We start from the raw sequence: 27623 nt of genomic DNA, 5'->3' as shown, positions 1-27623 counted from the left end.
CAAAGAGGTGTCTAAGGTGACTACCCCAAATGGGGCTCTCCTCCCCATCCATGGTGTGGCTGCACCCTTCGGGGTCTGGAGGCCAGGTGGAACAGCAGCCCAAGTGCTGGAAAAGGGTGGCAGCGGTGCTGTGGGTAGCTCAGGAGGCCCCGCCTGGAAGGACCTGAGGACACGGACTGTCACAGAGCAGCTGTGAGGCCCAGATTGCTCCCACACAGTCCCAGGCCTCCTTGTACTTTGTTCCTGGAGCCACCTCCCTCCCGAGCCTCCTGACACCATTTTAGAGGGTGTAACACGATGTCCTTGGAGCTCGGTTCTTCCCACGGCTTGAATCTCTCCCCTGGGGAGCTGGGAGCCATCCTTCTCCTGACATGAACTCGGGAGTGTCTGTCTGGCAGGAGAGACAGAGCAGACAAGGGTTCTGGGCGTGGCCAAAGAGCGCAAAGACTATTTCTTGAGAAACAAGGAAGAATCGAGTGAAAATTTGAGCAATGTTTAGGAACCAAAAAGAAGCTAGCCAACAGATTAAAACATTAGAGTTTACCAGCCAGCAATGGATATATCCAGGCTCTGATTGGTCCCCCTGCCCAGAAGTGACTAGATCATTTCTTCGCAAACACATTGGGCATTTTGTAAATCTGGAGAGGACATTGGCTGTACTGTCCTGCCACCCCCACACAGGATGGGGCTGGAATTACTGTTCCAAATCCTGGCCCGCCCACAGCACCTTGCGTATGCGTGCTAAGTCGCTTCAGTCAAGTCCAACTCTTTGTGACACTATGGACCCTACATAGCCCACCAGGCTCCTTTGTTCATGCAGTTTTCCAGGCAAGAATACTGGAGTGGGTTGTTCTGCTCTCCTCCAGGAGATCTTCCTGACCCCGAGATCTAACCCATGTCTCCTACATATCCTGCATTGGCTGGTGGGTTCTTTACCACCAGTCCCACCTGGGAAGCCCCCACAGCACCTTCAACAACCTCACTGAAGACAATACAGCCCCTCTTCACAATCAGGTCATACTGGATCACTGACAGACAAATGATCCATAGGTGAGCCAGTGTTTCTGTTGGTCAGTGACATCGTCCTCAAAAAATATGGGACATACTTATCAGAAATCTGAACTGTGAAACCAAATCAAGCCAACAGCAAGAACAGTACCTGAAAAGGTGCAAAGAGAACATTTCCAGAGCAGCGGGAGTGCCACGTGTTTACGGATGGGATAAAAGGAGCTGGGGGGTGGAGTCGGGGTCATGGCAAGCCAAGGGCTGAAGAAGCAAACACTGAAAGGTACAGATGTGTTGGACAACACAGCAGCTCCCTTTCCAAGTCAGCTCAGAGCATCAGACTTTTATGAAGACGCTGTTGAATCTTCAGGGCTTCACGTTACGGCTGTGTATTCTGTTGGGAAGCCCTCAGTGTGTCATGATTTTTTTTGATGGTGGATTTGCTCTTACCTCGGAATGTGTTGTGGCCACGTCTTATATGCGTCATTTGATAATCAACCAGCTTGAGAGAATCCCTGAGGCTCTCCCTGGGCTTCAGCTGATGAGAAGTTTTGATGAGGGCCTCCAAGGTCTTCTCCAGTGCTAACATTTTCAGCACAGCTAATGGTTGTCACCGTGATTTTCACCGATGCCTTCTCCTCCTCGCTGCACCTAGACATGAAAAAATACCGGTACGTTATCAAGGAGGGTGAGGATCCCTTGAATAGGCAGGTTTGGTGGAATTTGACCCCCCCCCGCCGCAAATCCGCAAAATTTAGAAACAATAGCAGCCTATTTGGTCACTTGGCTTTCCTGTGCCACCCCTGATCGTCTGCTCTTGAGCCAGGATCACAGCAGGCTCGCTTCCAGGCAGGGGATGGTTGGAGTCACTTTTACCAAAATCTCCTGCATCTCAGCTGCAGGACCTACATACAATTTCCAAAGGCTACGTCACCAAGGGAACATGTGATTGCAAACATCAACTTTCAATTTTCTGATTTCCTTTGTTAGCATAATTCCATAAACCTAATCCCTGGAGACCCTGGGGTACAAACACAGAAACACACATTGAGTCCAAGTTCCCAGGAAGAAGGAAGCCAGGGGACTGTGGAGAGGAGGCCAAAGACAGTGATGCGCACTGCCTCAGGCAGTTGTGAAAGAGGAAGAATACTGCTCCCGGCTCTGGGCTCGGAAAACTCATGCCCACGCACTTGGCAGATCAGACTGCCTCATTTTCTGGACATATACACATCCGGCCTTCCAGCGTTTGCTTCTTAATCTTCTTAGCTGTTTGCTGCCCGGAAGGTTCAGGTCCAAGGCAGAAGGTGGAGATTAGATGTAATAACGCCCCCTACTCGGGAGCGTGTTACGGAGCACATGTTTGCTCTCTCAGTCAGTGCATTTTCAAAGGCCTATTGGAAGTGTCAGGAAAAATTAGCTTAAAAGGGTTTCTGAAGTAAAGGCTGGTCAAAGGGACCTAGCAGGAGTCCTTTATGTGCCTGTCCACCCCGCAGGGCCTGGAGCGAGATTATGCAGCAGCTTGAGGACAAAGCAAGGTGGGTGGCTGAGCAGCGCCCGCCCCAGGAATGATGCTTTGGGAAGTCACGGAGCTGTTTTCCCTAATCCTCCTTGCATCCATTTGGGAAGGATTTGGGTCCTGAGAGGTAGATAGCATTGAAACCTCTCATGAGGAAAAAACCACAATGGACCAGTGTCTGGAGCTCGCCAGCTTTGCTGGGAAGGGCTGTTTAACAAAAGCGCCAGCCTGGGCTTCACGTTGTGTGACTGCATCGCCACCAGTTCCCTCAGCCAGGCGTCCAGCACAGCCACCAAGGCTGCTCTTATTCCAGACTGAGCCGAGAGGAAAGTCAGGTAGTGCCCTGATGGGCCAGCAGACGAGGATGGGCAGGGCCGTCTGTGACTGACAGCCCCAGCACTCAGGCCTAGAAGCCTCAAGGCCCTTTGCACTCAGTAACAGACAACACACTTTTTGCGTGCACTTTTTGCGTGCTCAGTCATGTCTGACTGTTGGCAACGCCCTGGACTGTAGCCCACCAGGCCCCTCCGCCCATGAAATTCACCAGGCACGGATACTGGAGTGGGTTGCCATTTTCTTCTCCAGGGGATCTTCCTGACCCAGGGATCAAACATGCACCTCTTGCATCTCTGGCATTGGCAGGCAGATTCTTTACCACTGAGCCACCAGGGAAGCCCATATATGTCTTTTATGAGGATGCAAAAGAACTACACTCCCCCGCACTGTTGGTTGGGGTGTAAAATGGTACAAACACTGCCAAATTACTACATAATTTCACTTATGTAAAAGTCTAGGGAATTCGTACTAATCTGTATTGACAGCATCAGTGGTTTCCTATGGATGAAGTGGACAGCAGGAAGAGGTTACAGAAGAGCACGAGAAAATTTGGGGCTAATGAGTATATTCCTTATCTTGACTGTGATGGTGATTTTGCAGGTGTAAACACAGAATGCTACTGCTAAGTTGCTTCAGTTGTGTCCAACTCTGTGTGACCCCATAGATGACAGCCCATCAGGCTCCCCCGTCCCTCGGATTCTCCAGGCAAGAATACTGGAGTGGGCTGCCATTTCCTTCTCCAATGCATGAAAGTGAAAAGTCAAAGTGAAGTTGCTCAGTCGTGTCCGACTCTTGGTGAGCCCATGGACTGCAGCCCACCAGGCTCCTCCATCCATGGATTTTCCAGGCAAGAGTACTGGAGTGGGGTGCCATTGCCTTCTCCGAAAACACAGAATAGAATTTATCAATTACATCCTTTCAACGTGTGTAGTTTATTGTATGATAATTAGGCCTCATTAAAGCTGTTTTAAAAACACCCATGTCTTTTAGTCTTCTGCCTCTTCCTTATCTTTTGAGCATTGAGTACCTTCTCTGGGAAGGTTTCTTGGCCACCACCCCTCCCCATTCCCCCCCCCCCCCCACACACACGCACACTCTGTTTAGGCCCACACCATGCCCCCCTTCCATCCCTCTATGATAACACTCTTTAGGGTATTTTGCAAGGACTGATCGTCTTGTGTGGTACTGAGAGTTGGGCTCCAGCTTTCATTTTTGCATCTTTGGCACCTACTGTGGCACCAGGAATGTTATGTTCAGTGAATGTTTGTTGAATGAATGACTAAATGAAAGAATTTTAAATATTTACTTTGCATCTTCTAAAACACTAGATACCAAAGAATGAAGATAATATATGCTTAATAGTCAACAAAAGATGGATGGAAGGCTACAGGGATGGAAAGACAGGTGGATGAATGGATAGATGGGTGGATGGATGGACAGGTAGATGGGTGGATGGATGAATGGAGGGATGGACGGGTGGATGGATGAATGGGTGATTGGATGGGTGGATGGATGCGGCCCGCATCCCATGTATTAGCATGCAGGAGGCACAGTAATAACCTACCCTTGCAGCTGCTGTAGGCTTCCAAGTTACACACAAAATGGCCTCATCACACCTGATCCTGCAGCATTTGAGGTTAGAAATCCTCACGACCTGGAGTAAGCTTCTCAACTCTCCTCTTGAAACTTTCCCGATAGCCACAGTGCCCCCCAGGCCAGCAGCTCAGACCCCATGCTCCCTCCATGTCAGGCATCATGAGATTCAGCCCAACCCAGAGTCCCGCTGTGATGTCAAGAATTTTTTTAGGCCTTTCCAAATCAAACTTTACCTGGAAATGTTCTATTTTGTCATGGCGTTGAGTGGAGAAAAATGGAATAAATTATTCCAGTCTTCTTTTTTTCTAATAAACCCCAATTTCCCAAATTATAGTTAAAAGAAAAATATTAGAGCACAAACAGCATTATAATTTTGAATTGCTGTGTTCAGTGGAGTTTCCTCTCTAAATCCACATCAATAGGTAATTTAACAAAAGGCGAAATCGCAATGGGAGTTCAACAGATGAAATTAACACAGCACACAGCTCTGGACTGAAATATTTCTTTGCCCATGTAATTGCTTGCAGCCACCCTTGTGTAAAAGCCCCCATCAGATTACAGGATTTATTGTATGTAAATTGAAGACTAAATGGTTGGTAGCACCTTTCAGCTCTGCGATGCTGGAAATGAGTTTTTTAATAGGAAATTAGATTAGTAATATTTTAGTCAACAAAAATGTGGGAAAATTCTGCATAAAGATGAGAAAATCATTCATGCAAAGAGACTTTAGACTCAAGAACGAACAATTGTTGAAATTTGTGAATGGTTATTCACAAAAGAATTTCTCCACATTTCTCCTGGCCAAAGTCCAGGGCAGAAAAAATGATTTTCTTTATAGCTTTATCACAAGAGTCCACCACAATGGGTATTCTAGATAACGATATTGGAGTCCCTTCCTCCAACTCCCAGCGTTTTGTGTGTAACCTGGAAGCTTAAATCAGCTGCAAGGCTGGGTAATTGCTGTGCCTCCTGCATGCTAATACACGTGATAGGGGCTGCATCCTAAGAACATTAGCTCATGGTCCCTGGAAGGCTGGAGATGGGAACTCATTGAGAGGGGATGGGCGTCCCAGGGAAGGAGGTGAAATCTGGTGTCTGGTTCTTTGTTCCAGGAAATGGACCTGGCTGTGTTCTAGCAACCAGGGTGAGGCACCTGTTGTTCTAGGCCAGAAGAAAAAGGAAATCTGATACCTAGGTCTTGCTCTAAACCCAGGAAACTTGGAAGCCAGGACAGGGCACGCTGTCCTGGTAAGTGGGAGAGACCAAGGCAGAGAGAACCGTACTGAGGAGCTGGTCACTGAGCTTCCAAGAGGCAGGTTGAGGGTGAGCAGATGCTGGCAGCATCCCTTCCTCACATGCTGGACTGAGGGGGCCCTCGGCTCCTGGCCACATGGGCCCCTCCGGACCGCAACTTGTCTTATCACAGGGAACATAAGAGGAAAGTCAGAGAGGGAAAGTGCCAGCAGGACTGAGGTCACCGTGTGTTATAACCTAGTCACGGAAAAGCCCACCACTGTTGCTGTAATTGACGCACTAGAAGCATGTCACCGGGGGCAGCCCGCATGTGCGCGGGGTTGGGGGGCATGCTTCATGCAGGGGGAGAATAGCAGGAGGTAGGGGTCCTGGGGAGCCATTGTACAGGCGACTGAGAACGGGTCTCTTCCCTAAGTTGAACAATTCCTCCCTTCTGAACTGCATCTGAGAAGAGAGAGCGGGTCTGAACCAAGGGGTGCTGCTCCAGCGAGGGCGTTTCCTTCCTCGACTCCGCCCCTCCCTCAGCGACGGCGTGGCGGTCGGCACTATGCTGGTCATAGAGAAGCCAGTCCTGCCTGTGCGTTGGGCAAGCTACTCAGCCTCTTGCAGTGCTTCTTCCTCTGTGATCGGAATATAAGGAGAGCCTTGCAGGGACTCGGGGAATGAATGAGTTGGCGTCTACATAAGGCCTGATGCGTAAGGAGCACTCAGTCACTTTCTTTTCCTCACTCCGTGTTTTGAGCTATTTGTTGTCCCTCTGACCAAAAGCATCCCCCATCCTGTCTTCTCCCCTGAAACTTCTGACTCTTCTCTGGAGCCCCCTGAGGTCCCTTCTCTGCTCCCCCACAGCTTGGAACCCACACCTCTTACTACTTGGGAATTTGATCAATTTAAAACTTGAATGGATATGACCTATTACTTTGGGGCAAGCATTTCCTAATTTCCCATTGGAAATGATGTCTCCTAAACAGCGAGCTGTTTGAAGGGAGAAGCTGTGCCCAATATATCATCTTGTATATTCTTTTTCAGATTCTTTTATTACAAGAAATTGAGTGGAGTTTCCTGTGCTATACAGTAGGTTCTTGCTGGTTATCCAGTTTACATATTGTAGTCTCTATATGTTAATCCCAAACTCTTAATTTATTCCTTCCCCTTCTTTCCCCTTTAGTAACCATGTTTGTTTTCTGTGTCTGCAAGTTGATTTCTATTCTGTAAATAAGTCCCTTTGTATCATTTTTTTTTTAGATTCCACATATAAATGATATTATGTGACAGTGGTCTTTCTCTGTCTGGCTTACTTCACTTAGCATGATAATCTGTAGGTCGATCCATGTTGCTGCAAATGACATTTCATCCTTTATTTTATACACACACACACACAAATATATACGTGTACTCAGCCAATGTATATTCTTTTTTAAAAAATATCTGGGGCTTCCCTCATGGTCCAGTGGCTAAGACCCCCCTCCCACTGCAGTGGGCACAGGTTTTATCCCTGGTTGCAGACGATTTTGCATACCATGTGGCACAGCCAAAAAGAAAAAAATATCTGGCACAAGGTGCAGCCCACAGCACCCGTTGGACTGATTTGAACTAGTTCTCCTCCCTCAATCAGAGTGAAATGGATTCCATCATACTGCCTTTCTGCACCGCTGTCAGGCAGGGAATTACAGGATTGACGAGCTGACAGTTTCCCAAAGAGTCTGGACTTGCTTTAAGTTAATCAATGAATCCAAAACGTGGCAGGGATGCTTCCAGGAGAGAAGGCCCACTGAGAAAACACAGAAACACAGAATATGGGCTTTGCCCCCAGGGAAGCTGACAGACCAGGGAGACCAGTAAGACGTGAGCACAAAGAAGCATAACCAACAGTGAGAAGCCAAGCAGGAGTGCTCGGTGGGCGGTGTCTGCAGTCTAAGAGCTGTATGTGCAGGGGAATCATGGGGCAGCTGGGCAGAGTTTTAAAGGAAGGAGACAGGAGTCGAGTTGGATGTTGAAAGGTGAGCAGGATCCAGGCGGAAAGAATGCTTGGTGGCAAGGGCAGGGCTGAGGGAGACCTTTCAGTCCAGGGAATGTCATGGACCCAAATCAGACAGGAAGGTGGGATGCAGTTTGACAGGAGGGAAAGTTAGAGATGCAACCTAGAGGAGAAAGGTCAGAAAGGCGCATCTGGGCCACAGAAAGCCTTGAAGTCAAGCTAAGAAAGTTGGACGTATTGTCACAGACCATGAGGCTCCATGGGTCCCTTAAGCTGCAGAGTGACTTAATAATGTTGATTAAGGAAGGTTGGTCTAGCCTCAGGATATAGCCCCAACCATATGCTCCCAGTGCAGATGGCACTGAATAATCTAGCAAGTCACCCTCTGGCCATGGGACAGCCTGGTCCTGACCACCAGGGACTAGCCCCTGCGCTCCTCGCCCTGGTATGTCCGCCTGCACTGGACGCCCCTCACTCACTGTTGAATATTCCTTCTACAGGCTTCTGTGTCCTCAGAGGGGCCATTCTTACTGCAAGAGAAACAAAACAAAGACAAAAGCAAGAGGGAACCGTTTGAGAATTATTGCAACAGCTGTGCAAGCTGAGTAATGGACAAATATGCTCTTACCTGAGACCGAGCAGGAGAATTAGGAAAAAGAATGCATAGACTTAATGGGTTTTTTTTAGTGTGTCCCTTCCCAAGACAGTATCCAAGTGTTCCCTGCAGTAGAAAATTACTCTAAAACACAACTGCCTCCTAAGAAACCAGATCATCATACTCATTTAAGGAACTTAAGCAGAATAATAAGCTTCAAAAACAAATTATGGAGTTATTTAAATGACTACCCTATCAACATGTTAGGAAATTCCCTCTGAAGCATAACAGACCCCCAAAAGAAGTTAAATATCCTGATGATCCCCCCAGCCCTCAGGAAGCAAGGGTCTGTCACTTGCCAGCAAGCTGGGCAAGTGAGCTGGCTCTTTTGGGGACAGGAGTGGGGTGGCCTTTGCTCCTGGGGTTACTGTTGAATCCTTAACACTGGGCAGATTGTCGAGGGTTCCAGCCTGGATGCACAAGCTCTGAGCATGTGATGGACTGGAGCCTGAAGTTTCCAACAGTCAATTTCTATAAAACGCAACTGCTGGAGGGGAGAAGGGATTAGGAGAGGGATCAGTGGGTGGAGGATGAAGAGCTCAGTGACTGTCTAAGGTCCAGTTTTCTGAACGTCCCTGAAAACTCCCTTCTGAGCTGCGTGGATAGAAGGGGACTGCCAGGAAAAACTGAAGGAGACACCCTTACAAAGAGATCTGTAAAGAAAAACAGCATTTGGTGGGAGCAGGGGGCACTTAGGTTTTAATCATGGGACTAAGCAGTTGCATTATTGATGAATCCTCTTAACAGCTCTGTGAGGTAGGTACTGAAGTGGGGTACTGTCCCCATTTCACAGATGGGAACACTGAGGCTTCCAGAGGTTAAAATGGAAGATTATCCAGTAAGTGGCAAAGCTAGGATCCAAACTCAGGCCAGTTGAGTTGAGGGGCCATTGATCGCCCCTCCCATATAATATTGCACAAAATTGTGTCACATGCAAGGCTGGGGACAATACTATGCAGAACAGGAGGCAATGGGGCGATCAATGAGCTCCAGTGACGGGTGGAAGGTCCTCAGAGACCAGGGCCTCAGGCACAGGCACTGCTGAGTCCATAGAGGGCACCACCATCAGAGGGAGTGGCTCCTTGGTGCTGCAGACAGGAGCAAAGCAGAGTGAAGACCATGGATAAGATGGGGGTCCCAGGGAAACGGTGGCTGGGTGTCCTCTGTGTGTTTATGGCAGTGGAAGGGGTGAGCAAGAAGGGGACAAAGAAGAGAAGAGAAAAGGGCCCAGTATAAACCCCAGAGGAACAGCAACATTTCAGGGATGCAAAGGGGGGTCAATATTCCAATATTCCAGTTGCCCCACTGCATGTGGAATCTTCCCAACCCAGGGAGCCAGCCTGAGTCTCTGGCACGGGCAGGCGGACTCTTTACCACTGAGGGACCAGTGAGCCCCTCCATAGGAATAACTCCCTAACAGTCACTCAAGAGTCTAGGGGTATTTTCCTTCTTTAAGTTTTTCTACTTCAACTGTATTTACACCTCTTTCCTTTTTTTTTTTTAATAAAGTATTTTTTATGTGGAGCGTTTTTAAAGTCTTTATTGACTTTGTTATAATGTTGCTTCTGTTCTTTATGGTCTGGTCTGTAGGCCGTGAAGCCTGTGGGATCTCAGTTCCCCAGTCAGCAATCAAACCTGCACCCCCTGGATTGGGAGGTGATGTCTTAACCACTGGACCACCAGCAAAGTCCCGCCATCTCTTTTCTCGTACCGTGCTCTGCCTCTTTCTGTCTCTCTCTCTCTCACTGTTTACAGAAACACTACACACTTGCCATAAGTGCAAAGAAGGAAATCAGAAGGATGCTACCACCAAACCTGAAAGTCCTTTAAATAAAGTTTCAGGCAAAGCATTCACTCAACAAACATTTATTGAATGCCTACTATACAAAAGAAGCCAGGAGAAGCCAGGTTAATTTTATGGTCAATTAATTTCGCCAAGTTAACCTATCAGAGGTGATGGATGCAGTGTCCTGGGTGCCATCTGGGGACAGCAAATGCAATCCAAGGCTGGAGCATGTTTGAAGAGATGCAGCTGAGCAGCTTGGTCAAACGGATGAGCCCAGAAAGAAGGACTTGCATAGGGGAGATGTGAACCAAAGCCAGAAATAAGCCTGAAATATGGCGCTGGGATTAAACAAGTCCCTGAGGTTATGGGGTGAAAAGATCATTTGGTGATTTAAGCATCAGTATCGGCTCTCAGGGACTTCCCTGGTGGCTCAGTTGGTAAAGAATCTGCCTGCAGTGCAGGAGACTCAGGTTCTGTCCCTGGGTTGGGAAGATCCCCTGGAGGGGGGCATGGCAACCCTCTCCAGTATTCTTGTCTGGAGAAACCCATGGACAGAAGAGCCTGGCAGGCTACAGTCCATAGAATCGCATAGAGTTGGATATGACTGAAGCAACTTAGCACACATGCATGCATCAGGGCCTCGGAGCTTACCTGAAATCCAGGATTCAGGTACACGTCTGGGGTCTCCAAGGGCTTCAGCTGTTTCTAAAACAATGAACCAAAGTCTCATCTGGATTTGAATGGACCCGAGGCCTGCAGCCTGCAGATGGATACTTTCCATGGTGTTGCGATATCTTACCTTCAGATTCACCAAAACGGGATTGAACATTCATGTCCCTAAAAATCTTAGTATTCGTGGTTTTCCTTTTCATCCAACTGATGGTCCTATTTTCATAGGAAAAGCCACAGATCTTCGCAAAGAAAGGTTTATAAAGAAAATGGATAGAGCTTGCCTCGTGGCTCAGTGGTAAATAATGCATCTGTCAATGCAGAAGACACGGGTTCAATCCCTGATCCAGGAAAATCCCACAGACCATGGAGCAACTAAGTCTGTGCAGCTTGTGCTCTAGAGCCTGGGAAGCATGGCTGCTGAAGCCTGCAGGCCCAAGATCTGTGCTCTGCAACAAGAGAAGCCACCTAAACAAGGAGACCATGTATGGCAGCTAGAGAACAACCCCCTCCTGCTGCAACTAGAGAAAGCCTGTATAACAGCAACAAGGACCCAGAGCAGCCAAAAAGAAAATAAACAAATTAAATGAAAATTTTTAAAAGAAAATGGGTGAAAAGAAGATGCACGATTATTGAGGCAGAAAGATGCAACATCTGAAAGGGAAAAGGAAGACTGTCAGATCCATTAAAGTTACATGGTGGCAACAATCAGGATGGACACTCTGGCAGCAGACACTCCTTAATGTAGAGCTTTCTTTAATGTAGGCTATTAACCATGCTGACCACCTTAGGCTTGTGCTTGCCTTGGTAAGAAACTTTTAATCAGAGAGAGAGAGTAGCATTTCCTGCCCTGCGAGGGTGATCAATACTCCTGCTCATGCCAAGAGCCCATCTGCCAAAGCCAGCATTTTTGCCAGTCTCTCCAAGTTTCAAAAGGAAAGTTGGCACTCCTGAGCAGAGCATGAATCTTTGACAGTCTCCTAATGGCCAACATTATTAAATAGTAATCAGACGGCTCTAGACCCCTCTGCATCTCGTCATCTCAGGATTTGAAGGCCTGCCTATGTGCCAAGCACCTGCTCCTCATCCCAGCTCCTTCATCCCCCCAAGAATGAGCTGGAAAACTTGTACCTCAACTTTCCAGCATATTATCTGACTTCTCTGTATCTCTGGCTTGCCCTCAGTTTGAGTTCTAGCAAAAAAAAAAAAAAAAATCGTCATTGTTTGAACTCATTCTGGAAAAGCCGTGATTTGGGTCATAAATGAGAGGAGGGAGGTCCTAGGGAGGGCCTCACCCTGTAGAGAATGGCCAATGCTCTTCCCCCACTAGAATTGGACTCTCCATCCTGAAGATCAACCTGTGGCAAAGTGCCAGCTCTTACTTTTAGCATTTGTAAAAGCAAAGCTTTTAAACAGTGCTTTTTTCTTACTAAACTTTAAAATCTGTTGATAAAGGCCAGTCAGAAAAGATCAGGCCAAGAGTTCATCATAGTAAGAGATGTAAACTTATTCCAGGTACTGAATTGATGATTAAGAAAACAGGCAAATGGTATGTAAGGCTTTTGCTGCCGAACCAAACTGAGGGTTTAGAAAACTTCTCAGGCTCCACTTTACTGCACCCAGCATTTTTTTTTTTTTAAGGAAAAAATAAAACTCTTCCAAACCCCTGAACCAACTCATCGGAAAAGACCCTGATGCTGGGATAGATTGAGGGCAGGAGGAGAAGGGGACAACAGAGGATGAGGTGGTCAGATAGCATCACCAACTCAATGGACATGGGTTTGAGTAAACTCTGGGAGACGGTGAAGGACTGGGAAGCCTGGTGTGCTGCAGATCTTTGGGTCTCAAAGAATTGAACATGGCTTAGTGACTGAACAACAACAAACCTCTCTCACATGTGCTCAATGGAAAAGAGTCTCTTTTAATTTTTTTAGCTGAATAGTGAATAGTGGAGTCGCTCAGTCGTGTCCGACTCTTTGCGACCCCGTGGACTGTATGTAGCCTACCGGGCTTCTCCGTCCATGGGATTCTCCAGGCAAGAATACTGGAGTGGGTTACCATTTCCTTCTCCAGGGGATATTCCTGACCCAGGGATCGAACCCAGGTCTCCCCCATTGGAGGCAGACGCTTTAACCTCTGAGCCACCAGGGAAGCCCTTTTTAGCTGAAGTCACTGGTTAATACCAATGAATTCTCACAGAGCAAGCAGATTTGAAGAGAAGTCAAAATAATTTTGGAGAAGGCAATGGCAACCCACTCCAGTACTCTTGCTTGGAAAATCCCATGGATGGAGGAGCTTGGTGGGCTGCAGTCCATGGGGTTGCTAAGAGTCAGATATGACTGAGCGACTTCACTTTCACTTTCACTTTCATGCATTGAAGAAGGAAATGGCAATCCACTCCAGTGTTCTTGTCTGGAGAATCCCAGGGATGGGGGAGCCTGGTGGGCTGCCGTCTCTGGGGTCGTACAGAATTGGACACGACTGAAGTGACTTAACGGCGGCAGTAGCAGCAAAATAATTTTGATCGATGTTATTTACCCAGAGAACATGGGATGGTTACTAGTTAGGAAGTTGAGCCAAGAGAAATTGGAACATTTCAAGGACTTTAAATTAGCAATAACTTGAGTACCTGTGAGGGGAGCTGTTTCAGGTACAATGGCCATAAGACTCCACTATTCTCAGTCCATAAGTAAGAAAACTCAAAGTTTTGTCAAAAGTCACCCAGTTCGAGACCTCTCCTTCTTGCGGGCTTCTTGTAACATATTATGGAACAGTAAGAACCTTAGGGAAATTAAAGGAACTGATTAAACGGTGGCATATTTATATTATTACACATCAACAATATTTCTGATTTTGGTTATTACTCTTCATACTAAGTGGTGTAGTAAAATATATTAGCGATTTTCACGTTAAAGCTTTCATGATCTGCATGGAGTGACTTCCTGCGTAAAAGTTAACCTCCTACACGTACAAGCTACATTTAAAGCTCATTTATTGAACTTTTGAGGGCTTCCCTGATAGCTCAGTTGGTAAAGAATCTGCCTGTAATGCAGGAGACCCCGGTTCGATTCCTGCATCTGGAAGGTCCGCTGGGGAACAGATAGACTACCCACTCCAGTGTTCCTGGGCTTCACTTGTGGCTCAGCTGATAGAGAATCCGCTTGCAATGCAGGAGACCAGGGTTTGATCCCTGGGTTGGGAAGATCCCCTGGAGAAGGGAAAGGTTACCCACTCCAGTATTCTGGCCTGGAGAATTCCATGGACTGTATAGTCCATGGGGTTGCAAAGAGTCAGACACGACTGAGCGACTTTCATTGTTGGGCTTTTGAGATATTATTGCTCCTCTGCTCAGTTGCGGTGCCCATCTGTTCCCCCTGAAAGAGCAGACCCCTGGCTTCCTTTGCTTCTCTGTTTCCTAATCTTCCTTCATTTCCCTCATGCCAGCATCGCCCTCTGACTATTATCAGATTCCTCCTTAGAATAAGACCTGTGCTACTCACTGGGGTGTTTCTAGCATCTAACCCAACACTCAGTGCACAGTAGGAGCTACAAACGAATGAGTGAGTGAAGGAAGGAATAAGCGATTTTTCCTAAACTGACTCCACATTACACATTGTGCATTTCAGGCCCTATACAGTGGCACCTTCTTTAAAAATCAATATTGGCCTCTTCATGGGCTTACAATTACTTTGAATAGATCACACATACAGGATATCCGTGACTTTCAATTAATCCAGAGGGACCCCTAAAAGGACTTAAGATGAGCAGCAGAAGATACTCATAGAGTGTATGAAGTAGCCAATCAGAAATTAGAAGTCCCTGGTGAGCCATCCCTTAACGAACAGAGAGAGCATTTCCTGGCTTACGGGAAGGAGAGCGGAGCCGGGGGAAGTGCCTCATACAGCTGGATTAGTTATTGGAAACTCGTTTCCTTGGGCCAGCCAGTCCTTCCAGACGCTGAGTCTGTGGCTGTCTGCATCTCTCCTTCAGGGGCACAGATCAGGGGAACGGAGTGGACCCTGTAGCATCAGCTGCTGGCTTCCGCCTCACAACCCCACAGTCTATTTAAAGGAGCAGAGGATGGGCACAGCTGTGCGGTGAAGCACCAGACAAACCCCAGAGAGCCTCCTGGAAGAGGGATCCCATCCTTCTGAGCCACCCAACCTTGCTCATTGCCTGGAAAGACACCCAGTAACCGCTTGTGTCTCTCCAGACTCTGTGACTGTGTTTGATTAGGATCTTGAGTGAAATAAGCTGGGAATGTCTTCAGAGCTAAAAGTTCCTTTCTATGCATAATTAATATTCCACCTCTTTGGAGATAAATTTTATCTATCCAACTCTGTAAATGGATCGTTTCCCCTTGGCTATTAGTATGTCGTCTCTTAACAAAAAATACAATAAAACACAAAGAAAAATGATAGGTAAAGAAGAACGCCTCGCTAAAAATGATTTACATTTTTCTTCCAACATGAAACGCTTAAGAATGTTTTTAATGCCTGTCCAGCTTGAAACCCGCCACAAATGTCTTACAACATTTTGTTACAGGATTTACCCATCTGTGCTGAAAACAGCTGATGATTTAATGCAAATTGTTATTGTGTTTTTGTACAATCTCCCAGCGATCTTTTCTATTTTGTATTAGCATTTGGGGGTCTCCTTTGCATCTGCTTCAGAAACTTGCCTGCTAGGATTGGCTTTCTGTTGAGGCCACTCTCTTCGAATGCACACTGCCTTCCCCATGGTGCAGACCCTACTCTTTCTTTTTTTTTTTCACTGTCTTAAATCTCAAAGGACTCTTTCTTTTCTGAGCATTAAAACCTGGCTGAGAAATGCATACTTTCAGGTCTAAGAGGTTTAAATAGTGAAGTGATGGATCCAAAGCATGGAACAGTGGCTTCCAACAAGGGACCCAGTGGGGTCTGCAGGTCCACATGAAGGCTTGGCTGGTTGTCTATTTCAAAAGGGATTTGGGGGCTAAAGTAAACTGTTATAGAACCATTATATTTATCTCACACTATGTGTATCATATATGTACATACGTAATTTTCAAGTGTATGCAAATACTATTATGATTAATAAAATTTATTTTGAGAGTGTTGTTAATTCTCTACTACTGCGTACTATTGTGTTAGTTTTGCCAGTTGATGAATTACAGTCAAGTAAGGAATTTTAAATTGATTCAAAACAAAAACCTCCCTTTGGCTAAAACCCTCATAACCCCACAGGTTCAGGACAATGGGTCCCACCTTCCAATCGGGCAGTTCTCCAACCAGCAAGTCACAAACTCACCCGGTTTCCTCATGCGTAAAATTGGACTGTTGTTGCTCTAACGTGCTTCACAGGGTTTGGGGATGCAAAAGAAGTGAACGCTGTACAAACTGTAAAGCCCTGCACGCTTAAGTCCACCGAGGAATGTGGGAGCCAGGGGCCTCTCTGCACTGTGACGGCCACTTCAGATTTTGTGTTAACACTTTGGTTGCTTGGACTAGAGGGTGAGCTCCTTAGGCTCCGATAGGAGGCCAGTCACACAGAAAACATTAAAGGAGGCTAGGAAATGGAGGTGCAAGTCAACGGCACGTGCAGAACAAACTTACGTGGAGGCCCTGCAAGCTAAGTTCAAAGGTTTACATTATTCCAAAATACCTGGCTTCCGGGGTGAGTCCTTATTCCAGCCCTCTCTGGGGCTGTCAGGCTGATGTTTGCTTCCATTTCATCCCAAGGTAAACAACCATGGTAAGCTTGCTGCCGCTGACAGCAGGAGATAGGAACTGAGTGAACCCTGAAGCCAGCTCGTTCCCCAAGGTCACGACTGATTTAGACATGTGGGGCTGTTTCCTTCCTGTCACTTGCCAGCAATTTATGGCACGTCCCCCTTTCTAGTTTGCAGTCGGCTGGGCCCTGAGCCACATGAGACTGTTTTTAATGGCAAAATCTTCAAAGTTGTACTTAAAATATTTGCATCATAAAATCCCACATGGAGCCAAATTTGAGCTTCAGGAGGAGTCTCCTAGCAAGTACGACTTGCCTTCAGAGAGGGGAGGATTCCTCTTGGGCACCACCTTCCAGAACTGACGGCACCCCGGGAGGAGACGCAGCTCCACAGGAAACACAGTAGGGATGGGAACAAACTCCACGTGGCTCTCCTAAGCCAACAACGGTGCAAGGCGACTCGGCAGTTAGCTGAGCAATTCAAAAAAGCGTGTTTTTCACACATTTAATTGATCTTGTGAGGAAATAAGTGTTAAGTATGAAAGATGAGTAACTGTTCAAACTCACTGTGGGAAACCTTCCTCCTTATTTCTTGCACTTTTCTCCCAAGTCCAGACTGAAATAGACACACCTGGGGAGTGACAGGCTGATGCACAGGTAACTTGCTTTAAAAAATTAAAAATGAGGAAATAAAAATTGATCAGTGGGATTTAAACTCAGAAAGGAAAAGAAAACTCATGAAGGAACATGATTATCCTCTTTAGCAAAAACATTTGATCTTATCCGGCTCATAGTGAAATCTTTTATAAAAATGAAATTCTCCACTATAGGGTTTCCTCTAAAACTAAATTTATGGACAAAGGACACCCATTGATTTTTCCTTTGCTGAATATGAAAGCTGAGGGAAAAGAAAAAAGAGGCAGAGGAAGATATATGTTGACTGGGGAGATGATGAATTTTTGGAGGGAACAACAACCTTCTAACAGGAAAATAAGTTCCTTCCGTGGGGAGTGCAATGATAACCCCACCTTTTCTCCATGAAATCTAAAGTAAAATATCAGTTTCTTGTTTAAAAAAAAAAAAAGCTTATGCTCAGAATTACAACCCTCATCCTCCACACATTAAAAAAAATAAAAGTCGATTTAATTCAGCCAGCTTTGTGATCTAATCATTAGTCAGAGATGAAGGTGGTTTTCCATTAATGTGTCTCCATCACTCTCACTTTCTGACCTGTGAACGTTCTTATTAGCTGCCTTATTAAGGTGATATCCTGTCTCTGAAGAAAAGAAGATTATCTCTTTACCTGACATGTCATTGTCGAAGTAATCTTTGTTAAAAAAAAAAAAGAGAGAGAGAGATAGAACTGTTAAATAGACATTTAAATTTATAGCCCTTGGTGTCATAGGAGGACATTTATGATGGGACAAACGTGATGGAACCTCAGTCACTTCCTCCACTAGGGCCAGTAAAGCAAGCCAGAAGCAAACTGCTGTCTGCTTAAGCTTATGTTGGTATTAACTGGAGTCAAGACTTTTTGTTATCCTGATTCAACAACTTTAGTATGTTTTTAAATTAGTGTTCCATTGCTTTTATAGCTACCCCTTTATGCTTTAAAATTTAGTAAAACAAAATATATACTGTGTTGTGAGTCAGCTATCATTGTGTTAAAACAAAACTCTGGCATTCTTGTTATTATACCAGGGGAACTGCTGTCTTCATTTGTTAGGGACTTTAACTTACTGAGGTTATTTTTGTTTCCTTCTTTCAAATAGCAGCTTATTTCAATTCTGTTGGCTAAGTAGCTAGTGGCTAGTGGCTATTCGATGGTGGCTCAGATGGTAAAGAATCTGCCTGCAATGCAGGAGCTACAGGAGATGCAGGTTCGATCCCTGGGTTGGGAAGATCTCCTGGAGAAGGGCATGGTAACCCACTCCAGTATTCTTGCCTGGAAAATCACACGGACAGAGGAGCCTGGTGGGCTACAGTCCATGGGGTCCAAAGAGTTGGACACGACTGAAGTGACTTAGCACACACACACTGCCTGCAATGCAGGAGACCCAGGTTCAATCCCTGGGTTGGGAAGATCCCCTGGAGATGGAAATGGCAAACCACTCCAGTATTCTTGACTTGGACAATCCCACGGACAGAGGAGCCTATAGGCCATGGGGTCGCAAGAGTCAGACATGACTGAGAGACTAAACCTAACCTAACCTGACCTGACCTAACCTAAATAGCTAAAAATGGGATTTCTGGGGCTTCCCTTGTGGCTCAGCTGGTAAAAAATCCACCTGCAATGCAAGAGACCTGGGTTCGATCCCTGGGTTGGGAAGGTCCCCTGGAGAAGGGAAAGGCTACCCACTCCAGTATTCTGACCTGGCAAATTCCTGGGTTGCAGAGAATCAGACACAACTTTCACTTTGGAGAAGGAAATGGCACCCCACTCCAGTATTCTTGCCTGGAGAATCCCATGGACGGAGGAGCCTGGTGGGCTACAGACCATGGGGTCCCAAAGAGTCGGAAACGACTGAGTGACTTAACTAACTAACTAATGGTAGTTTTATTCCTTTTCTTTTAACTTTTTATTTTATATTAAAGTACAGTTGATTAAGACTTGGGTTTTAAGGATGAAATAAGCGACACACGAAAATAAGCAGCTAAAAATAGAATTCCGTATGCATTTCACACTTGCTGCATGTACCTCTCATATGTATACATGAATACTCTACTTCCTAATGAAAGCTCTGGGAGGAGGGAAGCAGCCCAGGAGATGCGAGCCCTTTGGGATAAGTCACATGGAGACAGCCTTTGGGGCCTGGCCTCTTCTTCCCTCTGGCCTCTTGTTCAGACTTATGCTGGTGACTCATGGTTCAGACAAGTGGTGGTCAGCAAGCTTTGCTTATTTTCTGCTCATTTTCAGAAAGGGTTTGCAGTAGAACCAAAGGCTCTCACTCAACAAACAAAATTCATTTGGCTTACTGACACAGAATTGATAGATTAAAAATAAAAAAGAATTAATAGATCTGACCTCCTTGACAGAAAACCTGAGAAGCCTGGGTTTATATCTCTTTCCTTTTAGTGAGGCAGCCTGACGGTGGTGGGGTGCACGCACCCCTGAGCTGTTGTTGGTCTACCTGACCCCAGGAAGAGGAGGTGGGTATGATGACTAGGTTATATAGACTATCCATACGATACGTAATGTTGTTTTTATAATGGATAATTACACATACATATTTAGACTTTCTACAGTCTCAATTGGCTAAGATAGGTGGTAACAGTGAGACCATCCTTTTTGAAGAACTGTTGAGTGACTGCACCTTGATCCTCAGCTTTGTGGGTGCCTTGAGGTTGACACTCACCCCCATTCAAGACTCAGGACTTCTCCGTGAGAACATGTTCTTCCACTGGTCCCAGCAAGTGCTTGTGGGATGCCCTGGAGTAGAGGCCAGTCCATTTTTAGACAAGGTGGCATCATAGGCATAGTCTCATTTCTGTGCTGACCACATCCATTCCTCCTCCTCTTCTCCGTGCAGCTCCGATTGTCAGTTCTGATCTACAAATCTTCTGTGATTTGGGCCCCTGTAACATTCACTGCTGCCTCTCCTGCAATGCTTCTCACTGTCAGTTGAGATAAATAACCTGCGAGTTTTGGCATTTGCAGCGGGCCTCCCGGTCAGTGAGAAAATTAACAAATCTGTCCATCTTTCTCTCTTCTCCTTTCCCACACCTTGTAGGCATATGAGAACCAAAGACGTGTTATCTGTCACCTTGGCTTGCTATACCCCTCTCGTCACTAATCCTGAGGTGAGAGAATTTGGATTTAGTGTCAAGATGAGGGTAGCTATGACAACCAGCTGATGCTTGGCCCTCCATGGGAGGGTATTTTGAACAGGTCTTTGCAAAGCCTGCTTTTTGGACGGGGACCCACCCGGGGATCTAGCACCCTTTGTGCCTTCAAAGCACCATACAAATATTAACTAGCGTCCTTCTGGAAGAAAGAGAAGAAGTCTCATCGTATAATTTGGGAAATAAGCACTGGACCAGTTGAAAGTGGGCTTGAATTGGACTGCTGTCTGAGCTCCTGGTACACATGGCGGACTCAGTCAGAACATTTGGCCTGTCTAAATGGTCCATAGAGCAAAGGGCAATGGTGGAACTCTTACTAACACATTGCTCTCTATCCAATTATTCTTTTATTTATTCTAGTGTATCATCAGCTCCTTCCATTCAGAATTTCCCAGCTACTCTGGGCAGCCCGGGCCTTCCAGTGAACTCATTAATTAGGTCCTTCTCTCTTCCCAGTCCTCTCTCTCCTCAGGTGTTCAAATAAACAATCAATCATCCATTTCCATGTTTGCACAGATAGAGACGAGGAAATTTTCAACTTTCTCTAAATATAGGGGGAAAAACATCACATCTGCTAATAGACTTTTGAAAAACCCAGCTAGGTGAGTTTTCACAAGAATACTAAAGAGACACAGAGAACAGGAAGAAATATGCCTTTTATTAGAAGTCTCGTATGTACAGGAAAGCTGTTCCTCACAGCACAGGGGAGGCTGTGAGGAAGAGCTGCTGTCATCAGAGGTCACCACGCTTGCACCGGTCACATCATTTCAACATCGCCACGCTCCATGAACAAACAGAACTCTCATTACACAGAGATGCAAAAGAGACGCAGGAATGGGGACGGACCCCTCACATATTTTCCAAAAACAAATGGACACAAAAAATACAATGTGCCAGTAAAAAAAAAAAAAAAAAAAATTGGCATATCAGTACATGTCTTTTTTTTTTTCTTTTTGTTAACACACAATACGCTGAGCTTTCATCTCAAGCTTTTTTTCACGTCGGGATTCGCAGGCACTTTAGCAATCCAGCCATGGTTTACAACAGGATGTTCAAACCAACAGATAAGATGGAAACACGGGAGCAAACCAGGTCCTCACGACCCACACGTACATTAACGTAGCGACACAAGGGCAATCTTTCGTTATCACTGTTTGGGGACACCAGAATGTTCTGTAGGATGTGGAATGTCTGTCCTCTTATTTACCTTTTCTGTTTCATGGCAGAATTCTGTAGAAGCCTGATGGCATCACCAGGCAGGGAGATAGCAGGTGGATGAATAGACAAACATCAATTCCAATTGACTTTAAAAGCCGGAGACAAGAGGTGAGATTTTGGAATCCCAAAATGAGTGTCTGCCTGATCTTTGTCCCACACTATGCCCTTCTTGCCAACTCATCAAATAAAAACTAATTAAAAGGACAACTGGAAGGTACTGGGCCAGACGCTCATCCTGGGAGAATTCTTTCTCAAGCTATCGCCCCCTCCATGTCATGACACGCACCGGGCTGGTGGGCGAGCAGCCCCCTTCCCCACCGGGGCTGAAGCCCGTCTCCTATGCTCTCCACGCAGAGCTGTGATGACTCAACTCAGGCCTGAGGGAATAGGACTAAACAAGGGTATTTATAAATGCAGACAGAATGATCACATCACTGATAACACTGAGTTATAAGGCAGTTACAAAAGGACCCCCCTGATAACCAGACAGTGTTGGAATATGGCTTAGCTTCTCTTAGATGAAGAAAATTCCCGTTACAAGGAGCTGAGAAAGAAAAGGGAAACCATACTGGTCACAAAGGGTTAAAAATGACTGTGCTGGGAAGTACCACAGAGCCCCAGTTTCTGGTGTATGTCACCCAGTTTCATCCACCAGAGATGGAGATGTCACTTCGTCTGAGAAACTCAAAGGGGAAAACAAAGAGGGATCAACATCACCTGTGACTTCAGGATGATCTGTTGCTGCAAGCTGCACAGGGCGGTAACACAAAGCCACGGGGTCTCCCAGGCTGGGCCAGGTTCCCAGTACCCGAGAGAGAAGGAGCGTAGGATGCCTTGAACAGGTGATTGTCACATGGCGGGAAATCCTTCCATGAAATAGACATGTGAAACACAGTGGCAAAGACATTAAGGCCTTCCATCAAACTGCCCACACTGCTTAAAGGCACTGATACCAGCAACAGAAATACTCCACAGTACCACCGGGGTGTTAAAGAAAACTCCCGAATACAAGTCTTCGTAGGAAAGTGTCCTTTATTGCATGACACGAAGTGTCCGCTCTCCTCCTGCTCAGGAATAGAAGGGCCTCCCTTTCTCGGGAGTCTGGAGTCTGTTCAGCCTGGCGACCTGAGAAGGTGAGGGGGGCACGTCCTGCCGGAAGGGCCCCTTGGCGGAGATGTGACTGGGGTCCTGGACTTTCTTATATGAATCATAGTTGTTGAGCCCCTCGGGGGCCGGAGGTTGCTTCTTCATCTGCTGCTCCTTCCGCCTCTGCTCCTGGCGGAGCAGCTCCTGGGTCTCCAGCATGACCCTGGCGTTGAGGCCGTGCCCGCCCAGATAGCCGTTCCGGGAACCTTGGTAGCTCGAGTACCTGGGGTTCTCCTTGGCACTCTGGAAGCCTTCCCCGGGAGGGTAGTTCTGCTCCCAAGAATCCTGGGAGACAGAGCTGGCGTTCTTCCTGCTTTGCCTAGGAAGCAAAGCCCAAGGTGAGTGTGAGTGTTGGGAAAAGGGGAGGGGGGGAGACGAAGGGGAAGAGTGAGGGGGTGGTGGTGGGGAAGCCAGAATAGCATTTCTATATCTCAACTAACATCACAGTAAGTCCTCTATATCTGAACCTTAAGTCACGAGCTTTCAGACATGCAAGCGCACGTCCGTGTGCCCAATCGCGTGTTAGTCCCCGTGTCTGGCGCACACTGCCATGTGCGTGCATCCTCTGTAGGTGCCTGTGCTTCTGTGTACTTCGCGGTGCAGTCCTGTAGAGAGTATGGTAATACAGTATCTTCACTCCAAGCCCAGGAGGTACGCAGACATCACCGGATCGTTTTGTCAAGAGGGTAGACAGAACTGAATCGAGCAAGGAACCAGAACCTGCACCGTCAGTGTCGGGCATGAGTGAAACTCCAGCTTGCCCTCCATCTCCTGTCGCTGATGACCCTTCAGCTCTACCATCTCCCACCTCCTCTTCCTGCTCCAGTCAGTAACTCTTCTTGCCTGTTCATTCCCCTGTATGCCAGCTGTTGTACTGGACTAATTTAGTTTTCAAGGTACTGTACTCTAAGAGTAAAAATGTTTTCTTTATTTTCCGTGTTTGTTGTTTATGTATTATTTGTGTGAAAAGTATTATAAACCTATTCCAGTACAGTACTGTATAGGCGATTGTGTTAGTCAGGTACCTGGGCTAACTTTGTTGGACTTATGAACAAATGGGACTTTCAAACGCACGCTCCGAATGGAACTCATTCATATGTTACTGGTAAGTATTGGGCTTCAGCTGATTCTCAGACATTGTGATAGGAGCTGAAGGATGGAAAGGTGACTGACTCTGGCAAGCTCAAGTCTGAGACAAGCCTGGATGAACAATGGCTGCCCAGGAGAGACAGCAAACAGACTCCACAGCTACTCAGAAACAGGGTCTTCCTCCTGCGTCTGGGCGGGTGTGATCTGTTCCGCTTAGGGTAACAATATATCCTGCAATTTAGACTCATTGGCAGGATGCTCTATAGGGGTATTAGAGATTTGGCAGCTTCCATACCAGCAATAATTGCTCGCTTTACAACATTACAATTCAATTCTAAACAAGCCAAACAAATATTTTACACAGCTGCCACCCTCGTGCCAGAGATGCTAGCTAATATGAAGTACATGGAATGGATTACAATATGACTTCAGTTATGAAAGATTTAAGTCTAGACTCCTCTGTGATTAAAAATGCAACAGGCAGTCCCTTAAAGCCGTGGCTTTCGAGTTATATATGTCAGCAACTAACTACCTCTGGAATACACGCTCATCAAGACTGCAGAACCTGGGTGTGCGAGGAGTAAGCACCATTTTCTGCCCACAGTATCCTCATCCAAGGCCAGGGTAACTCACTCATTTTCTGTCACCCTGAGATGGGGAAATAAATCAGAGTCCTCTAGAATTTCAACTTCTTATCCTTTCTGCAATAAAGTTGCACATCATTTTCAGGAAACATTATTGTTTTGAAACATCTTTAATTTACTATCAAGTCTCTAGATGCTTTTATGAATTTACAATAAGATTGGCTATGATAAAGATTGCCTATGATTTTGTGCCAGAAAGACAGACATGCCCTAATTTTTTCCCCTTGAAAATGGAAGAGAGGGAGTGAGAATTGAGTCATAAAACAAAATATATTGCTTCATTTATCAATAAAAAAGTGATTCAGTGACAGTATGTATTGTTCAGCCTTTCACATCAACACACACAACATGACGGAGTGTTCAAAAAGACTCGGTAGGGGAAAAGTAAGGTCTATGCAGCATTGGGTCTCCCATAGGAATGAAGCCATTTGCATTTCTGAACATTCAGACGTGCCATCAATATGGCTGGGATGAAATCCGCCCATTTTCCATATGACCTAAAATGTAGCCAAGGGTATTCTCAATAAGGAAGATGAACTACTGTTCAGAATCATCTCTGGCGATGACTGTTTAATGATGAATTAAACAGTCTAAAGTATATTCATCCTTGTAATGGGAATCAGGCCCTGGGTACAATCAGCTCAGGCAAGAATCCTTAGATTTGACGGAATAGTTTATTTGCCTAAAGCACTGATTATCTCCACTTAAAGAGTCATAAATTAATCTGCTCAGAGCTGTGAATGATGGAAAGTGCCAGCATGAAACCAAGGGATTTGATATTAATCATGAAACTTTAATTAAAACAACAAACTTGTTACTGATGTTATAGCAACAACATGGGATTCTTTCATGGGTTAGCTATCAATTTAAGGATAACTAGAGATAAGCTTCTTCAACCTTGGTCCACTGGGATCCACTAGTCCTGCCCATCCTGGTCCCCTGCATGAAGCCTGAGGCTTTGCTCCACGTGGTCATGGACTAGAAGTTGAATCATTCCAGGAAGAGAGTCTTTTTGTACTAGGACACATTGAAAATTCATTAACAGTTTGTTTGGGATGGAGATTATGACAAAGTGGGGAAAAGAATTTCTTGTAGATAAAATTTTCTTCAGATTAAACAGTTCAGAGAGAAGGAAGAAAACCTCCCTGAGGTTTGAAGTAAGACATGTGGGGAAAGTTCATACACACAGATGTGTACACGTGGACACATGTACATACATACACACACTACCTTGGAAAGGAAGCTAGTGTATCAGCAAGCTCTTGATCAAAGAACAGGACAAGAAACGAGCAGGTTGTAGAGAAACACGAGAAAGCAGCAGACAGTAAGTTTCCTCCACTTACTGGAAGATGAGGCACGCAGGCATGGGGAACAGTGGGAGACCGGCTGGGTGTCCCAAGGACATGGATCCAGCCCTGGGTCTGCACATGCAGCTGTGAGCCGGGGAAAGCTCTCTATTCTGGGCTCAGGTGGCTTCCTCAATGCAACAGACAGAATCTCTAACCTCATAGGATTATGGGGAGCAATAAAAGAAATCACATCTGTAAAATGCTCACAAAAGTGTAGCATATACAGCTCATGGGTGACCAATCAGTGACTTTGCCTCCAATGATTAGGCTCTGAGTTTTGGGGGAGCACCTTTCTGACCAAAGAAGAAAATAAACAAAAAGATTAGCATTTTGTCTTTCAGGACGGAAGGGTTGGTAGAGATCAAGGAGCAAAGAAAGGCACCAAAGACAAACTGGGGGATCTTCACTCAGAGAAGCAACTCACAAACACGTCCCAGAGTGAGAACCAGAAGCAAGCCTTCCACCGTCCCAGGGTCGCTCAAAGGCCACCAATAACCACGGGGGCAACAAAGCATCATTCCTTCCAGTGAATCTTTACGACCAACACACAGGTTTGTTGGGTCCTGGAATGAGCTCGCTGGAGATGCCTGAGGCCACCCAAAGCCCACGCCCTGGTTTGGCAATAATCGCCTCTTGGTGATTATGTCTGAAGACCACCCTCACATAGAGGACACCCAAAAAAGCCCCCACACCTGAGGAAAGCTGTCAGGCATCACACTGAGGAGGGCACAGGGGGATGAAGACAGAGCTGGGCTGACAAGGTGACAAGCAGTGGAGACACATAATACAAGGGCATGGTGGGGAGACTGAGTCAGGGCACGGAGACACAGCCAGGAAACGAGGAGGATGAGCAAGAAACCACCAACGGCAGGAGGAAAGCTGGAGAGGAAACAGACGGTGGGAAAAGGGAAGAGAGAAAAACAACCCCCAAGGGTCTTGAATACACTTTTTTATCAGTGACTATGACCCAACCTACTTCTACTGCTCAGATTTAGAGCTGCCTTTTGGATACTAGAACTTCTGTGGTAGCTCAGACTATAAAGAACCTGCCTGCAATGCAGGAGACCTGGGTTCGATCCTTGGGTTAGGAAGATCCGCTGGAGAAGGAAACGGCGACTCACTCCAGTATTCTTAACCTGGAGAATTTCATGGACAGAGGAGCCTGGTGGGCTACAGTACATGGGGTTGCACAGAGTCGGACGCGACTGAGCGACCAACACTTTAACACTTTGGATACTAAGGAATAAAGCTAGAAATTTTGAAAAGCGTTTTTTTTTAAAGAGAGTAAAACAGAAAAAAGAAAACTAATTTAGGAATTAAAAAAAAAAAAATCCACCTCCAGTTAAGGATTGAGCGTTGGGCTGCTCGGGTCTCCTTTCCCCACTGATCTCGTGTTACCACCTGGCTAGTGTTTCTCACTGACATTTCACAATGGAACCTGAATTCAGCCTAGAGGTCTCCCTAATCATGGCAAGACTTTACAAACCCCTCTGGTGAGTATACAGCCCTCTAATTCAAACCACCTCATCTAGCATGCCTGATCCCAAGTCCTGACCATTTGTTTTCTCTTATGTTCCACTTTGCAACTGAACTCTGTATGTGTGTGTGTGAAGTCTTTTTGGTATCAAATGCCACAGCGACTTGTTTAGACCAAACTCTGTCAATTGTCCATATCCAAAGAGCAGAGGTCAAGTGTCTTTGAAAAATATCATATGTCAGAAACTGGGATTTGCTTCTAGTTCATGTGGGTCACAGCCCCCCTCAACCTTCCTCCAGCCTCTAGCTGAGTGAGGTGGCTCTGCAAGGAACCAAGCTGTGTGCAAGACCCCG

The 27623-nt window shown here is 46.1% G+C and overlaps 1 protein-coding gene across 8 annotated transcripts in view; it reads right to left on the bottom strand.

Annotated features, from left to right (window-relative positions):
* The window catches only part of PARD3 (par-3 family cell polarity regulator), a 592324-nt gene that overhangs the window by 689 nt on the left and 564012 nt on the right, over nucleotides 1-27623 (bottom strand). For 7 of the 8 annotated variants that reach the window (XM_052651061.1, XM_052651065.1, XM_052651063.1 and 4 more), the window contains one exon: nucleotides 20987-23030. In XM_052651061.1, the coding sequence (XP_052507021.1) occupies nucleotides 22634-23030 (397 nt within the window). In that variant the 3' untranslated portion in view covers nucleotides 20987-22633. Of the gene's footprint in view, nucleotides 1-1455; nucleotides 1657-20986; nucleotides 23031-27623 lie in introns of those variants that run through there. The other variant, XM_052651068.1, reaches the window with a different exon arrangement.

This window comes from Budorcas taxicolor, chromosome 13, assembly GCF_023091745.1.
Source record: "Budorcas taxicolor isolate Tak-1 chromosome 13, Takin1.1, whole genome shotgun sequence".
Lineage (NCBI taxonomy): Eukaryota > Metazoa > Chordata > Mammalia > Artiodactyla > Bovidae > Budorcas > Budorcas taxicolor.
The sequence above is the reverse complement of the archived record's forward strand: the minus strand, read 5'-3'. Positions and strand labels throughout refer to the sequence as shown.